General features: G+C 37.1%; 1 protein-coding gene across 1 annotated transcript in view; it reads right to left on the bottom strand.

The window, feature by feature from the left end:
* The window catches only part of adcy2a (adenylate cyclase 2a), a 65,630-nt gene that overhangs the window by 23,190 nt on the left and 23,677 nt on the right, over positions 1-18,763 (bottom strand). The window contains exons 3-4 of the mRNA XM_053326611.1: positions 17,224-17,385; positions 1,688-1,837 (exon numbers count right to left, since the gene is read on the bottom strand). Of these exons, the coding sequence (XP_053182586.1) occupies positions 1,688-1,837; positions 17,224-17,385 (312 nt within the window). The remainder of the gene's footprint in view (positions 1-1,687; positions 1,838-17,223; positions 17,386-18,763) is intronic.

Raw genomic sequence — 18,763 nt, 5'->3', positions numbered from 1 at the left:
CTAACAAACACTGCATGGGCTTTGGGGTTATGATGAATTCACATGGTTCCCCTTGGACCACTCATACCGAAAATGTATGCACTCACTCACTGTACTGCAGGGCACTTTGGATAAAAGCGTGCAGCAAACAGCATATATTATGAGTGCGCTGAACACCCAAGAGATATGTGTCTCTGCACAGTTACTACCATCTGTTGCAGGCAGCAGCAGCACTCCAGGGCTACTGCGAAATGCTCCACCCAAAGCATTTTCAGTTTTACTCACGGCAATAGTAACAACACAAGCTGGATTAACCATAGGGACAACTCCACCCCAAGCCTGGACTTTCACAATAACTGGATTTACCATCATCTGACTGAAAAGCATTAGCTGCTCAAAAGCTACAACTCCAGCAGCTCCAGTAAAAAGCCTACTACACCCAAGCTTCTCACAGCAGTAAGTCTTAACACCTTGCTAACTTCTTGCAGGAAGCCACGCTGCATGTAAGCAGCTGCACCAAAGACACCTGCATAAATTGTACTAACTAATGCAGCAGAGGAGAAAAGCACAGGCAGCATTCAAAAATTTCAGGAAAATAAGTTAGCTAAGAAACCTTTTTTAAATTAAAAATTAATAACAATATTTTTTTTAAAGCCCAACAGATTTATGTGAAAAGACAGGCAGGTTCAGTGGGACAAGAACTATATTTGTGTTTATCAATTGTGCACAGTAGGAAAAGAAAAGGAGAAGGTACCTTTCCTTTACTTATATTAAAATAAGACCCATCACTACCAAGAGTTTTGTGGAAATCATTTGTCCATTGTGAGATATTGTGTGTGACAACATTAACAAATGTTATAGCTTTACATCAGTCAATGTAATTTTGAAAAATTTACCAACGCATAATGTATACAGCTAGACTTGAGCAGATCCATATTCAGTTAGACTAGTTTTAAAAGAGTCCCTTTTTGTTGTAGTTGAAATTTTAGTTGCAGGTATTCCCATTTCTCATGAATCAACTGCAAAGGTTTCAACCAGCAGACACTGAATGCTAAACAGCTTCTACTACAGAGAGTTTAGCACATGTGGCATGCTCCAGGGACTTAACATAATCATCACACTAACTGAGGTCATTAACAATTGCCACAATTCTGTAAAAAGGCAACCCCTGACACCAATCCCTTGTGGACTCCTTCCCCTCCTAAACCACAGGAATCAAGCACAGACAGCTAAATGTAGGGCTGAATCGATTCCACCACTGACAAATTTTTGAGGTAAAATCCTACAAGTACAGGAAGAAGATACGGTATGAAGTACACGCCTGCAGATTGAACATTTAGCACCACCACAGTTAAGCACAATTGTATGTGACACATCTATACTGGTGATACAAAAATCTGCGTTAAAAATGCAAGAAGCTTTTTTATATTAAATATTATCACACTTTTAACATAAGATTGGGCTATAAAATGGATTTAATGGCTCATTCATTTGCTGCCTTACAGACATTGTCGTCATAATCATCATAATCATAATTATCATGACTGCTACACCCTCCTCATCTGTCTTGCATAATACATTCCTCATTCATGCACATTTTCACTAAACATGATTAATTACTGGAATCAACATCACGACTGTCCAATCACTCAATGCTTGCCTGACTTTCACTAGCATTCAGTTCATTTACACTTATTGATCACTTTACCTGTTGTCTCTTCTCAAACTCCAGTTTAATGGGGGACTTTATGCAGTTGCAGGTGTCGTGGTAAGTCTGTTTCAGTGCCAACTCCATCAGATGTTTGTGGTACGCCCCCGCCATGTTGCCACACATAAAAATAATAATATTGGCCAAAATCTGTATAGTAAGAGAGCACAGACAAAGGTAATATTTGATTAATACAAAAAAGTCACCTGGCATATATTTGAAAGAGAACAAAGAAAGCCATTAAAAGGAAATATGCTCTCCATTTACTGCCTATTGGTGTGTTAGCTAAAGTAGATGCCATTTTATCTCCAGTGGAAACAGTTTCAAAACAACTGTTCAGGTTTGATTATGAATCAAATGTTCACCTTCAAACATGTTCAAACTAAATTACAAATTGTAATATGCCTTAATGATTCTGAGTCCTGAGAAGTTAATGGATTTTCATGACATGGATTCAAAGCCAGAAATAGGACAAAAGCTTTTCCTCAAGGGTACGAGTCCCTGACAACTAAGATCCTGCTGTGACATTGACATCCAATGCTGCACGCTATATTGAAAGACAGAGGCAATGTGGCATCCATAAACAACACTGGCTAATTCATTTTTGTGAATCATTTATTGAATAGAGACAGTTTCCACACGTTCATCACCTCAGAGATAGAGGAATACAGTACAATGCTAAGAAGAAAAGAAATTGATGTATGTGACTCCTTTACTGTCCCTGCTCAGTTGTTTACTAGCTAAAATAGAATTATGTATTCCCCACATCTGCTTTACTGTGGCTGGATTGAACTTCTTCCCTATCCTTCTGAGGAAATAAGAAAAAAAATTGAGATGGAAAGTAGATCATTAATAAATCCAGTAGCTAATATGTGACCACAACTCTCAGCTATATAAATAGATTAGAATAGATACATTTCTCAAGTGTGATAACAGCAAAACCAAATCTCAATACAGGGTCAACTTCAATAAAGACCAGTGACAATATAGATAATCTTGAGTGCAACATATATCATTGTGTTACAGTGATTGAGTTGTAGTTGAAGTAATTTTAATGTCTCACAGTTTGCTACACCTTTGTTAATAAATCCAAACTCAATTTTGTAAAGAATATCAAGAGCTAAAGTTTAACATCTGAAACTTAACACGATGACCACTGCAAAAGTTTGATGAACTTCGTCATCTCCCAATTTTTAAGTCTAACTGAAACAATGATCCTCTTCTAGTTTTTGCCAATACAATCTTTTGTCTTGTGGCTGATATCTGTAAATCTTGGTGATGTCTATCAACAAGGCAGTGATATGTCCAGATTTATGTCTGTCACAAAATTCATATTATTTCAGTGTAAACAAGTGACACCAACAACATAAAATGTTGATAACTAATTAATTTATTTGAGTGATTTTTTCTTAAATACTAAAGTTCTCTTGTTGCAGCTCCTAAAATGTGAATATTTCTTTCTTATCTTTGGTCCTCTATGACATTAAACTTAATATTTTCAGGTTGGACCGTTGGTCAGGACAAAACAAGACGTTTTAGTAATTGTTTTTGCAAATGGTGATGAATGTTTTTCACAATTTCTAACATTTTATGGACCAAATAACTAATTGATTAATCAAGAAAATAACCAACAGATTAATCCATAATGAAAATAATCATTAATTGCAGCCTTAAACAGAATTAATACATACTGTACTACATACTGTCTGTCTTTATAGCAGTTGTTACAGGGTGTGACCTTAACTACAGGAGCTCCCTACAGTGATAAAAGATGGTTACAGTAGAGCTTCCAACTCAGGTTTCCAAGAGTAAGCAGTGAAGAGAACCCTAGTCTCACCTTGATCCTTCTGTGTATGTGTTTGTCAGTACTCAATAGTCTGTTATGTCTGCGTTATCTAGCACAAGGTTTGTAGGTTGCATGGCAGCCATGGCAACACAGACTACAACATCAAACAGCTATTGGATGGATTACTATTAATAATTTGTACAGACATTCATGGTCCCTAGTGCACGACTCTTGAAGATTTTGGAGGTCCTCGGGTTGTGCAGTCTAAGCTATATTTGAGCTTAATCTTCCCATAAAATGCTATCCAGCACACACCACAGAATTAGACACAAGTTCAGCATCCTGGCCCAAGCCACTTTGGGTGGAAACATTTTGACCTTGTTGTGACAACAGATTAAAACCCCCAAACCTCCCTTTACAACTCTTAAAGAGCATTGTGACTGTGCCTGTACAGTGTTGTGTTCTGGCTTATAACTGTTTGGGCAGTTGTCAAATTCAGCGGGGAAAGACGTTCAGCCATTTTCATCTGGTTGATATTCAGAAAAGGTTAAGAATCTACTAACTGGTAATCCAAATAATTGATTATTTTGAGATACTATAGTATTACATGCTGGTAGTTGACTGCAGTGTGTGTGTGTGTGTGTGTGTGTGTGTGTGTGTGTGTGTGTGTGTGTGTGTGTGTGTGTGTGTGTGTGTTTTTGGTATCTCCAGTACCAGGTGGGTTCAATCAGATCGGGTCTGAAAGGCACAGTTATGGTCCAGGTTTGGGTTTCAGTTTTAGGCCGAACTCTACAAAGAACTACATAAACAAAGAATTACATAAAAAGAACCAAATTCCACTTGCTCACATGCACTGTCTCTTAGTAGCTGATGAAAAGTGAGCCAAATCTGACAAAGTAAAGCTGAATCTGACACATCCTAAAAAGGCCCCTGTACACAGAATACACAGACTTTGGGAACTACAAGCTGTGAGAATCAACACCATTAGCAAAGATGTCCACATTATTTTAATTCATTCGACACTTTGCTGCTTTTTCAACAGCTTTTCAGCTTCTTATAGCCACAACACAGATGTATGTTGTGGCCAGATGTATGTCATGTTTTCAGATTGGCAATATTCACTACTTGGATTCCTCATTCAACAGATATCTCAATAAAAGAGGAATCACTGATACCTGTATGGCACACACTTAATGTGACGCTTACAATGCTGTATTGTATTCAGTGGTTCGATAGACTTGGGGATGGTACAGTACTAAAAGCTCAGAAGACATTCATAAAAGGTAAAAGCAATTGTATTGCTTCTGTGTGGGTGGAACTCATCTCTTACATTGCCCCCTTTTTTCAGTTACTGTCCAACTATAACAGCAGAGAATAGAAAACAACAAACTGTTGTGTTAAATATGGCACATAAAGATAAACGCCTTCTCTACCAAAGCTCTTCACTGTGCCCACAGAGTGCAAATTGCAATCTGTGAGAAATGCAGTCCATTCTGTTTATTTATTAATTTATTTTTTAGAACAGGGCTTTATGTTCATTTACATGCATCCCTTGTGGCAGCTCCACACAGGAAGCTCCATTAGAGGAACTACAATGATCGAATGTGGCCCAGTGCTGACAGGTGAATGTATAAAGACCCAGGAGCCCTGATAACCTTGAGCTCAATATTTTGCAATTTATAGCAAATGGACAATTTAATAGTCCCCTTCCCAATGTATTTTTAAAAAGGAATGTTATCTACCTCTACTTCACACTGTTTTGTGCAGTTTCCCATTCTCTCTTGCTTGCTGGCCTCATCTCATTCTCACCAATTTTCCTTTCACATCTCTTGTCTTTCTCTCCGGCATAATGGTGACCTTATTGTCACAGTGACCACTGGCAATTTGCTCTCTCTCTTATCTGACGTAAATGTGCTCAACAGATTTACATTACTGCACCTGGACAATAAGCCTGTGACCTTTTGAACACAGAACACATTTTTTATTTCAGCAAAATACTAAACAAAAGCACAACAGAAGTACAAAAAACTGCGCACATCATGTATTTTTCCTTTTCCCGGAAGCCTATAACATTTGGCTGAACTATCAGCCTATTGCCAGTAGACAACAAAGGTACACTGCTGTAAAAAAAGAAATAAATAATTCACTTGAATGAGAAAGTGCGTCTAAACGTTTGACTGTTACCTACATACATAATATAGCTAAACTAAACTAGGATTACTTCTCATAGAATGTCACAAACTGTTGCAAACACTGTCTTCTATATCTACTGGCAGTGTCAGCGCTAACATGGTTACCTTTCACTAACAGCAGAGACACAACACTTCCTGCTGCTCCATCTTGAATAACAAGACAGTGATTACTCATCAGCACAGCCCAATAAATGTTTCATAACTAGGACCTACAGTGTGCAGTAGCTACACAAACAAGACACAAACAATATAGTATCCTTGCTGAGAAAACTGATTTGTATGTCCAGACATACGCTGTTCTAAATATATATCAGATGAATGTATTAAATGCTGTGAATACACCAACCATGTACCTGTCTCCCCCTTTTTATTTGCCAAAAGCAAACAGCAAGGGCAGAGGCCATGTGCATGAGTGTGGTCTGCTGGCTGGCTTTATTTTCACATTTATTCACTGTATTTGGGACAGACATCGCTCTTGCTGGTGAGTGAATGTATTATCTCCTCTCTGAACAATTTCAAACACTGAAAGAAGACACACAAGTAGAATTATTTTGTCTACATTAAAGGCATTACATTTACAAGGCTGACTCAAAGTCTGACAAAACACTCAATCAGTGTGCTACAGAATAGCGTTCAGAGCACAGGGTCTAAACAAGCATACAATGACTGAAAGCAGGCACATAAGGATTGACTAGTGCCTTTGTATGTTGCTTTATAAAATGGTTTACAGAGGTCCATATATTGTGTACAATATTTTATAATCTCTTTAATTCAAACATAACTATATTTAACTGAAAAAAACTATCAGCTACCCTTTCATCCTGTCTTTGAGAGCCTGAAGCAGAACTGTTCTTGCACTAGACATCCCAAAAACATCTGCTATAAATACCCGTTTGCCATTTTGCAGTGCTCAAAAGGAACATGTGATGTCAGATGCAAATTATTACTTGGATGGAGATGGTGGAAAGGGGGGGGGGGGCTGTGGGTACACTTTAATTGTAGACTTTCCCTACTGGTTTTAAAAATCAAGTCCACACGAATTTGATTTGCTACTTCCTGTGTACAGAAAGATTTTTTACAATAATGGAGGATACAAAGATTTGTGGGGTGTACCCTTATTGCAGTTTCTTATTTATGCGGCAAAAACTGAAGTTTGATATTCAACATGCTGCAAAGCTCAACATATTAAACTTATTTGAATGTTTTGATAGACTCCTCATACAATGGGCCGTTAAATCACACCTTGTATCGTCTGCAGACACAGTGGAGGTTGCCTTCATGGATAAAGTATTTGAACTGCTTGACAGATGACATTCAGTTGAATATGGGTGTGTCTGTTGTAGCTGACATCTGTTAGACAGCATCAAGACCATCTCAAAGGTCATCTGTGTGAATTGACCGGCCATGCGAATCATCCGTACCTCATTGGTACCCTATTATAGATAACAGAAGGGTTAGGTGAGGATGGCCTCTACAGGGCTTTGAGCCATGCTTGTAAATTCTGGGATTATCAGTATCAGATACTAGCTAAGCCCTATGCAGGATATTATGCCTGTTATTATACCACCATATGCACAGAAAGACAACTCTCTAAGATCAGGGTGAAGGTGAATCTTATTTTAATGACTTGTTGGCAACAGGCATCCAGCAGACGGGGTTTAATGATCCCTACAATGGAAATTTACGCAAGCACAAATGACCACCAATCAATTTGCATTTTACAATTACAGCCTCTAATTTTAAAGATAAAAAATAACAAGAAACATCTGAGCAGTGATGCAAGCTATCAAACAACATGGGTAAAAAAAAAAAATCTCCAGAAAGAAATGCAAGTAGGAAACTTAATTCCTGGGTGACATTCAACTTGCACATAAAAAAGATGACATGAGTAACCAATAGAAGTTAAATATTCATTCAGCAAGGAATAAACCCAATTTGGATTAAAATAAAACCTCAGTTCCCTTCAAACAAGCAATACATGTAATATGCAACAGCTGATGCCACTGAGAGTCTATGTGAAATTCTATCAGATACAGCTTTTACAGAGTGCTGTGATGAATTATTGATGATTTGGCACTCAACAATTAATACCAAAGAATGCAAATGAAGGTTGCCTTTTAGGGAGGGGGTGGAGTGTGTGTGTGTGGGTGTGTGTGGGGGGATTCAATTCCGCTGTAAAGCAGAGTTATGTAGAAGTACGGAAAGAACAAATAAACACTTCCTGAGTAAAAATATGTATGTATGTACAGTTCCAGTCAAGTTTGGACACACTTTCTTATTCAAGAGAATGGGGGGCGGGGGGGTTTAATGAAGTAAACAAAATATTAGGAACATTTTTCATTTTAATGCACTCCAGTACACCACGACCTCCCACTGAGACCTCAATAAAACATACAAAGAAGAATTATGTTTGACAATGTCAACAAAAGACTTAAAATGCATATTGTAACCCAGATTAAATAGTTTTAACCCTCATAAAAGTTGAATTTATGGCAGAGTTGTTAGATTAGATTTTGCATTAAATTGCACAGGTGTTCTAATAAAGCACTCTGTGAGTGTATATTTACAATGACTTGCCAGATCATTCCTTACATCTTTTAGAAACAGATGAATATAGTGTTGAAAAAATACCAATAGGGTTGCAAAGGGGTGGAAAATTTCCGGTAAATTTCCATGGGAAGTTAAGCTGCGGAATTTTGAAAATATTCCAAATTGGAAACTTTCCATGGGAATTAAGGGAATTATGGGAATTTATGGGAATTAAATGGGAATTTATGGGAATTTTATGGGAATTTATGGCAACTGAGGGTCATTTAGTGGAAAGGTATCATCATTTGATTGATTAATTGGATAAAAAAATTCCACCCCTTCATTAAAAAACAGAACATTATTTTAAGTTGACGATGAAAAAAGGTGCACAATGTCGCTTGTTGTCCCCGAGCTGTTGAAGTTATATTAAATTATACAATAATTTATAATTTAATATTAAAAAAACAACTAAATGTTATTATTCTTAATGGTTTCACACACAACTCTGAAAAAATACAACAATGTGTCTGTGAAGCTACACATCAACGACAGGGATGTGTCCAATGTATCCTGGTGGAGATACAACTCATAAAATCCAAAATATACAAGATGTTTTTAAAACTATTAGTTACTGTTATTTACTTAGGTGCAAATGATATAACTAGTAACATCAAAGTTCCACTCCTGTCTGTTAAAGTGATATTTGCTGTATAAATTGTGGTTTATTTGGTTTTGACCAGTTTTATTTTTTCCACCATAAGGCTAAATATAGCACTTACACATAAAAATATCCCTAAATATATATTGCCATATAATGTCATCAAAACCACAGGCTCAAAAGTCTGGCTTCAAGTTGTGTGCTCTGGGCTCAAAAGTGTGGTCTAGAATTGTAGAAATCATCTGTGCATGTGATGGAGGAATGCACAGTGCATGTAGGGGGCGTGGTCTCAGATAGCATAGATATTCAACTGTACTGCATAATATCTGGTTGTTTTAGTCAGGATTATGCTAAAATATTATTTTACACAACTATATTTAAGTTCCCTAATAAGAACATACCTTCAGTTTAGTAAATTCCCGGTTTATTCCCGTTAATTCCCATTAATTCCCGTTAATTCCCGTTAATTCCCATGGAAAGTTTCCAAGTTTGAAAATTCCCGGAATTTTGCAACCCTAAATACCAATATAGAAAAGTGGCAGTAAAAAGTAACTGAAGAAACTGAATGTTTCTAAATGTTACATGTGCATAAATCTACACCCAGCAGGGGGCTTTCACCTCTGAAATAAATGAGCTGGTTCATTAAGGCTCCAATGAGCCAGCACTATAAAGTTTAATGGACTTGACAAAGTGAAGATGTCAGCATGGTTCCTTCTCACTTAATACCCCCTGGGGAATTTGTATGCACACTCCAACAATGCACAAGCGTGTTCACATTTAATGGCTGACATTTAAAAATCCCTGGTAGGATGAGCTTGTGTTTTTTCCCAAGATGCTGAGTGAGTCTGAATAATATAAATGATCTGAAACTAGAGTTAATTAAAAACCCCAGGTATCACTAATGTTGGACTAAATGCGTGTGATGTGTGTGCATCAGTGTCTGCCTGCATTTGCCCACTTAGTTTTTAAGTGCTTTCATAGCTGTACTTGGTAAAATGTAGTATTATCATGCAAGGCCCATGAGGGTTTTATTTTAGTGTTTTTAAGCCAAGCTGGTGAAAACATGTTTTGTTTGTCATTTGGGTGGTTAAAGATGATCTGAATCTGACTAGTATAATTTCAGTACAGTAATAGGCAGACCACAGTCCAGACCCAGACGCCGTCCTATTCAGATCCGGACCTGTAACTGATGAAATATTGAGGATTGTTAGATTTTGTCCAAGAGTTTCTATTTTAATGCGCGAAGCGTCTCCAGCTATTACGGTAAAAGTGGAGGGGCCCTCGGAAACTCACAGACCACTATGCATAGCCAATCTTCTCACATGACGCAATCAATCAAATCCGTGCATCCAGATACATGGAGAAACTCGACTGTCAGTGAGATACACATGTAGAAAAGAGTTAAGTGTGTTGAGATGTTTTGTTATAAAGTTATTAGATGTGAAATTAAGTTTATGTTTTAAGTTTGAGTTCATTATTATTTTTCTAAAACTAAGCACTTTATTTAATAAGCACAATCAAAAGTTGCTGTTTTTTTTTAAGGTTTTGTTGGCATAGACACCTTTATTTATCAGTAGACCGACAGGAAACATGGGAGAGAGAGGGGTGTGTGACATGCAGCAAAGGACCTCCGATCGGGATTCAAAGCAGTTGCTGCGTATATGGCATGCGGTCTAACCACTCGACCACCTGCACGCTAAAAGCTTTTTGTAATACACTTTATTTTAAAATGCCATCTTTATTTGATATAAGAAAAGAACATTTATCTTATTCTTTTTTTATTATATTTAATTAATCTAATTATTTATTTGAATCCCACAAGTTCAGTGTAAATTCTAATAAGTCTACAATCTACCCACTACACACAGATGCTGATGGAACTACAATGCTATTTCCAGGGACTGAAAAATAACACAGACATTATGATGTTCCAGACCTTCACTGAGGAAATGTTCACAAATTGGACCTCAGTGAATACTAAAAATAGTAAAATAGTAATAAAGCCAAATAGCATGTATGCTATATACGAGCTGATTGAACACCATGTTGAGTTTTTTTAGCCGCCGTGCCGTTGTTACCCCCTGACACATAAACCTTAGAGCATCCTGTCACCTAGCCTCACTTCTCTTATCTCAAAAGGAGTTTGTAAGCCTGAGCCTCTCCCATCACAAAGAGTTGGGTCGACATGTGCTTACTGCCAGAGAAACAAGACAAGGAAACACACACACACACACACACACAGTAAGCAAACAACATACACAACATTATACATCTGAAATGATAGAAAAACATGCACACAAGAAGTGAACACATACTTCATAACATGATAAAGTATAGCACATTAAATAAAAAAGAAATCATGGTATCTCATCACATTGATGTAAAAATAATTATAAAAAATAATATTAAAATAAAGCCGTTCTGCTCACTGATTAGCTACAATGTCCACAATGACCTAATGCATCTCTGAGGATAGACAAATGTATATTGTCCAATGTTACTGTGGATACATGGCTAATAACACAACTAATGTATATACTATTCTGTGCATTTAAAATTCATTCACAATGATCCTTAAACATAATGTACGCCTGTAGTGCATCTCACCAACTCACTAAAAATGGAGCACACACAATAGAAACACATTACACATCATTTCCTGGCTCCATTTCAACACACTATGAAAATGGCTCCTGATCAAATTTGGCCTACAACAAAATGGAAATTCAAGGCCTAATTTCAAGGAACAAATTAAATCAGGCAACATAAAAAAATTAGTGGTAGATTACTTTGATGCCTTTGTATATTAACTTGCATTACTGACCATAGTATTACAGTGTAGAGTATCACAGAGCCAGAGGGAGGTATCAACCTTTCAGAGCTGGAAATACAGAAATCATTTAATAATGACCTTTTATGCCTATTTTCTCAAGGGTGGTATTTCATCTTAGTGTTTGTGTAAAATTGTTAAAATAGTTGATTTTGCAGTAGATAACTTCAGCATTTATTTCGCTAATGTATTTGCATGGACAGCGTCACTTGCAGTAACGTTGTCTCCTAACACTTGTACAGTAACATGTTCATGCAGATGTGTTTTACATGCACCTACAGTATTTATATTACACTGCTGTGAAAGTTACACAGAGCAAAGGACAAAATATCTGGCTAACTAAGAGCAGACCTAAAACCTAAAAGTATAAAGTTGGATATCTGGGACAAGCGTGGTTTTAAAAGTGATATAGAAAATATGTGAAATAAGAAGATACATAGCGGTTTACTACAGACTATGGATATTGCATTTCAAATTGGTTTAGTTTCACTAAACAATATTAGGCACTGTAATACAAACAGGATAAGACATGTAAGAGTATGTAGAGTGAAGTCAAGTAATGAGCAACTGTGATAGGCAAAGTTACAAGTGAGTAGATAAAATTCTCCCTGATACTGCATTTGTCTAGCGTGCTTTAGCGTTCTAATTATGTTCATCCTATTCCTAGAATTTAATTGAACACTGTTGTTAATGATGTTAATGTGTAACAAAAACACTGCTGGTTCTCTGTCTCTATGGCTGCAGGATCTGAGATAGTTTGCAAAATGCTGTGCAATTGATTGTGATTTTGTTATATTAAGTGCAAGGCTATGTGAGTCAAAAAGGAGAATGAAGGCAGAAAGAAGAGGAAAATGATTACTTTCGATTCCACATGGTGATCTAAAAACACAATATAGCTACTGTCAGGACTGCAGAGCCAACACATCAGAAAAAAATCTAAATAACAATTTGTGATTCTGTCCCTTTCCTCCTGCCCCCCTCTCTTTATTGTTAGTAAATGTATATTGCACAAAAGGCTGCATGGCTGCTGCAAGGCTTTACAGTAAATGGGGTCTTCTTGCAAAAAGCACACCTCTAAATATGCTTCACATACTATAGAGTGAAGTATGGAGGTTCATTCTTGACCTTAGGAATACCTATCTGATAAAATATTCAAGACTTAACGTTCAGGTAGATTTTTCTGAAGTTTTTTTATTGTATCTCACAACCTGAAGCAAATGCCACTTGCTCAGAGGTCAATGTGTGAATTAAATATGGAACGTCTGTCTTGGAGTACAGTCCTGTCCTAAAACTGAAATAGTTTATTATCATTGGGTTTACAGTGTATGTATAATCTAGCTTGTTTAGTTGAATAGAAATTCTGAGTTACAAGTATCTTTAGCATCTGGTCCTTTTTGTGTGATGATCTAAACATTTTCAATTTCAAGTCCTAGCTACAGAAATCCACCTATATCTACCATGAACCTTTGCAAGCCTTTCATTTGATCTTTGCTATCAGCTGCTATGGGCAAATGTCACTCTTTAATGAGAACCAGCACCCCACTACTGCAAGAACTGAAGTGAGTGAGTCAAGTTATTGGATCCAATATTCCTCGGAAATAAGAACAGAGCACTTAGGGTGCTGTTTCCATGGCACGCTGAATGTACTTTTACATTATCACAGAACACACAGGGAGTTATGCAGCGCTGCTGACAGGTGTAAAAGAAGACCAAAAAAGAGTTTGTCAAAAATCATGTACAGAAGGCTGGTCAGGTATCATCACTGTCAAACTAGAGACTTGCAATTTATTGAGCTTTCAAATTTCACAAAATTATTATTTTTGAAACTGGTGTTTAAATGCCTTAATGTCTGACTCCTCAGTCTTTAACAAATACATTTACAAGCTGGAAACATCTGGGATGTCCATTAGTACAACTGCATAGCTGACAACTGTAACACCTCATTGTTCAAGACATTCATGGGACTGTCTTCCTCTTCCTTCAAAAAGGCACCATTAATGGAATATACACATTGTGAAGGCGCTGCTGCATTGAACTCCACAACCTTCACATACTGTATTTGTACCACAATAGATTATGACTTATCCTCTGCCATCACCACAACCACAATTACAGACTTGGCTCTAGAAAACTGATAGCAAACATCATCACTGTTATTGGCAACAAATACAAATACTGATAACAAAACATAAAGCAGCCAGGATTTGGCAGAGCTCGTGTTTACTAGTGGGCATTTTTCTGCTTGGCACTGTCATATCTAGCCCGGCATGCCATCTTGACTGCCGATTGAGCAGCAATCTGTCTCCCTCCATCAATGCTCTTGTAACTTGACACACACAGACGGCACAAAATATTAGGAACGCCTTCCTGACATGTATGGATCCGTCTTCTTTTACAGGCTAAGAGAATATCAACCAACAATTATATCGCTTCACCAAGAAGCAGATGAAGGGGACTCAGCCTTAATTAAGATTCAGTTTAATTTAAATGAGTGATGATTTCTCTTTTTCTCTGCTTGTCACTCACTCATAGTTCCCTCTATACATTTTTGCTGTAATTTTCCAAATACAATCTGACAATGGCCCTACACATGTATGGTAAATCTACACGTGTGTTCACTTATTATGCCTGATTAGACCTCTTCTATGTAGAGACTCCTTGATTGACATCTCCCTGAAGACTTTACACATGCTATACAATATTTTTCTCTTAAAAAGGACAGCTTGGTCTGGTAGATTTGCTACAGGATTTGTGCTGGCAGGCAAATTGACCTGATGAAGAAGACGAGCTGGCAGATAATGGCCATGTTGTATCAAGCCCCAGACTGCCCAGATGCCAGTGTGAACATGCTACATGCTACACGTGAGAGCGAAGAAGGCAGAAACCAAATAACAGACCATCACAAGAGAGTCCACAGAAGCAATAGGAGAATGACTACAAAGGTATAACAGCAGGGAAAGCAGAAAAAGATGAAGATGCAAGCAAAAGAATCATCATCGGGTCATAGGATACAACTCAGGTTGCACAAAAGGCCTAAATTGATTGTCATTATGTGCCTTATTTTGTAAGTCTATGTAGAATTTTTAAAAGAAAATTACAGTGTGATGTTTTCCTGTTGTCTGATACCTTTTGAATGTGAGACTATAAATAATATTTTTTACTTATTTTTCCACAGGGGTTATTGTCTTCATGCTTGGAGAGGCTTTATAAGCTGTTTGAAGCAGCCATTATTTCTGGAAAAAAGCTGGACTGCTGAACATAGGCTGTCAATGCTGTAGCAATACCTGAAAAGAAGGTATTAAGTTGAATAACCATTTATGATAAATTCCTTTTTGTGTAGCCACAATCCAGTCGGACTGTGATTGAACAACATGGTTGACAAACAGCAATACACACAGAAGGATGTAGAGAAAAGGGATGAACGTGTAGGAAGTCACTGATATAAATAAAATAATAATTATTAGGCCTATTTGTATGCTGGAAATGTTATGTGGATGCTTTTAAATGTTACATTTCATTCTGGTCTTTATAATCTATGATTATCAGTGTGCTTTTGTGACAAGTTTCTTAAATTAATGTTCTTTCTTTTATGCAGTAGCTGGAATAAACCCGAGGTGCATTGGCAATCACTGACTTCAATCAGGAATCAGGTTTGAATAAGCTCAAATTAATTAGCGTCTGCCTTTCCAAGATAATTGGTCTCCTGATATTGTTATTTCTTTGTCTTTCTCAGTATATGCCAACTGCAAACAGCAATACTGCTGGAAAGAGGGTGACCTTTTAATAAAGTAAAAAAAACACAGAAAAAACACACACATTAGAATTTCTATCGCTCACCTGCTATGTTAAATTAGGTTTAGTTTAAAGGTCATATTTGTTTGTCAAGAATGTTACAATTGCTACAAAAGCTAATTTCGTGAGCAGGATGGAAAGATGTATAATGTCTGGAAAGGAAACATAAATTATGTCTTCTGACACTATAAATGAGTAGTCATTTGGAGTGGATGCATGTAGAGTTTTTAAAAACTTTAGAAAACTTAACTTAAACTTTTAGAAATGTGTGTCCTTTCAGGGTGCATTGTAAAGCAGTGTTCTCTGGGAATTATGTTGAGGTTATGCTAGAAAAACTATGAAAATAATACCATGGTTGTATATTTCAAAAATTTGTATTCAAGCATTTTCCATGATTTAATTTTTCTTCTGAAGATAACAATACAGCCTGTTTAAATGTTAGTGAATGAAAACATGATTCTTACTTTACTCTCTGCATTCAGAAACACAGCTGCGTATTGAGTTTTTGCTACCATTTAAAAGATACTCCATCCACAGTATACACTGTACATAGCTCACACTTGTATTCCCCTGCAGACTACAGCTTAACTTAACATTTGGGAAATAATAAGCCCGAACAACCTCAAGTCCGTATAAACCATGTTAAAATACGCCCTGATTAATGCTGTCCAGTTTGTTGTGTTCCGTGACACCAAATTATTCACTAATTAAAACAGATTAATTGATTAACTGTATTTGTAATAACCAAAACACTGACCAGGCCTAAAATACCAAAATACACTTTTTTTTTTAAATAAATAAGCAATAGAAATAAAAGAAAACATTACACACACACACACACACAGTAATAAACAAAAGAATTGCAGCACAATAGAAGATGAAGTCAAGGTGTCAAGAGAAGAGGAGGATCTTTGGCAGCAACTTAAAAGTTTTTAGGGTCTGAGCAATTAATAGGTATAGGTAAGCTGCCAATAGCAAGTGGTTGGTCAACCTCAATGCTTTAACTGTATGATGATGCAGGAATTTGGCTAGATAAGGTGGTGCAAGCTCATTTAAAACCTTAAAAAGCAGCAATAAAATCTTACAATCATTGCTTAAACGGACAAAAAGCCAGTGGAGAGAGGCCAATACTGGTGTTATGTGATCACATTTTCTTTTACAAGTTAGAAGACAAATGGCTACATTCTGTACTATCTTCAGACAATAAAGAGGCAACTGTTCTACATTCACATACATAGAATTACAATAGTTTAACCGAGAGGTAACAAAAGCATGAATAACTCTCAAAACCTTTGGGAGAGAGATACACGTTTATCTTGGCTCACTGAAAATAGCTAGTTTTGAGAACTGAACTAATAAGAGGAGCTGTAAATATTCACAGCAATGTCGACTGTATTGGAATAAGTTTATGGGCCAAGAGTACGAGCAGAGTCACGTCATTGTTTGTATTATATTGTTAGGTCCAAACATAACAATATCCTTTCATTTCATTAAATTTAAGTTTTGATATTTTTAAGCAGTTCAGCTGAGACTGCAGTGAATCATCAGAATTACATATCATTAGAAAAACAATGAAAGGAAATATTATGTGTCTTAAAACTGAATCCCATAAGGCAGCATATACAATGAAGTGTCAAGTTGAGGTGTGTCATTTTTTCAGTAATTCAGTGCATGTGATATATCTTTGTTTCCACTTCAATTATAGGTGCTGTATCACTGGCACACACTGATGAATAAAATAAGACTTACCTGCCATACTACTGGTTCCATGTGATCAGCTGTGTTGGACAGGCAGACACTCAACACAATGGTGTGGGAGGTGGAGGTCAGGACACTGGCGATGATGGCATCCCGCATTGAGAACGGCAGCATGGTGTAAACCACAAACACAATGAACAGGAAGAATGACACCTGTGAAGAAAGAGACACACCTTTGACACACCTGCAGAGGAAAGTGAAAAAGAGAGCGAGAGAGATGGATGCACAAGAAAAGAAAATACAAATGAAAATATTAATATTGACAGAGTTGTGCAGGGAAGAAAGAACCTGACCCACCAGAACTGACCACAAACATTATTTATTTGATAAAATGAAGTTTATTTATGTGCATCTATTAAATGTCAAAGAAAAGACAAAGTTACATGAGGTAGAATTAGGAAATGATATACATTTGGGCCATTAAGCATATTTCAGTGTTGTGCACTTGTCGACCCGTTTTTGCATTCTTAGCTTCTTCGGCTTACATATGATTCCTTGATTGCAGGAAGCAGGAAAGGAGACAATCACCACTCACACCTCAAACCTGACACATCTAATGTAGTATGTGGAGCGCCCCTCCCTTTTTATTTTACACACACACACACACACACACACACACACACACACACACACACACACACACACACACACACACACACACACACACACACACACACACACACACACACACACACACACACACACACACTTCTTTAATATGCCTTCTGCTGCAGGGTTAAGGCAACTCATCTGCTGCTGTGCACGAAGAGAAAGAGGCCAGTGTTCTCACAGGCTGCAGCCAGGTGCCAGTTAACCTTTCCTGGGTTATTTTCAGGGCCAGTGGGAAAGCAGGGTTAGGGTGCAAGATAGCAAATGAGAGAGAGTGAGAGAGGGGAGTGGAGACTGAAAATGAGAAAAACAGGACCTCCTCTGTTTAAGCTTGAGTGACTAAAGGAGACTAAGGGCGCACTCACACTAGGCAATCGTACCCCCTAATAGTGTGAGTGCAAGTGTACCGTGCTTGAGTGTGGTACACTTCCCTGGCACAGTACGCTTGGAAGAGGTATGCTTGAGCACAGTACACTTGGTCACACATGGGCACTAGGGATTCATATTTTTCCTGAAAATAAGACATTTTAAATCCCGGGAAAAGAAGCCAATTTTCCAGGGAATCCCGGGAAATCGACGATTTTCAAAAGGCAACACTAGCTGAGCCCTGACTTACAGTACAAGCAAAGTTCAAAATTTAAAAATATGTACCTCATCAAGAGGAAAATGTTTTCATTATATAAAAATGAATTATATAACAATTAAGGCAATAAGATGAAGTAATAATAACAACATGGACAATTATGATCATGATCATCGTCATCTATTTTTGTCCTTAAAACCATTAACATGTTGACTAAAATAAATTATACTGTATATGGCATCATTCAAAAGGACTAACACTGACAGGTCGGCACTGTATGATCTTTTTCATAAAATGCTAACTAATAATAAAAATAATAATAAAAATAATAACTTATCA

The sequence above is a fragment of the Scomber japonicus genome, chromosome 10 (genome assembly GCF_027409825.1).
Source record: "Scomber japonicus isolate fScoJap1 chromosome 10, fScoJap1.pri, whole genome shotgun sequence".
Taxonomy (NCBI): domain Eukaryota; kingdom Metazoa; phylum Chordata; class Actinopteri; order Scombriformes; family Scombridae; genus Scomber; species Scomber japonicus.
The sequence above is the reverse complement of the archived record's forward strand: the minus strand, read 5'-3'. Positions and strand labels throughout refer to the sequence as shown.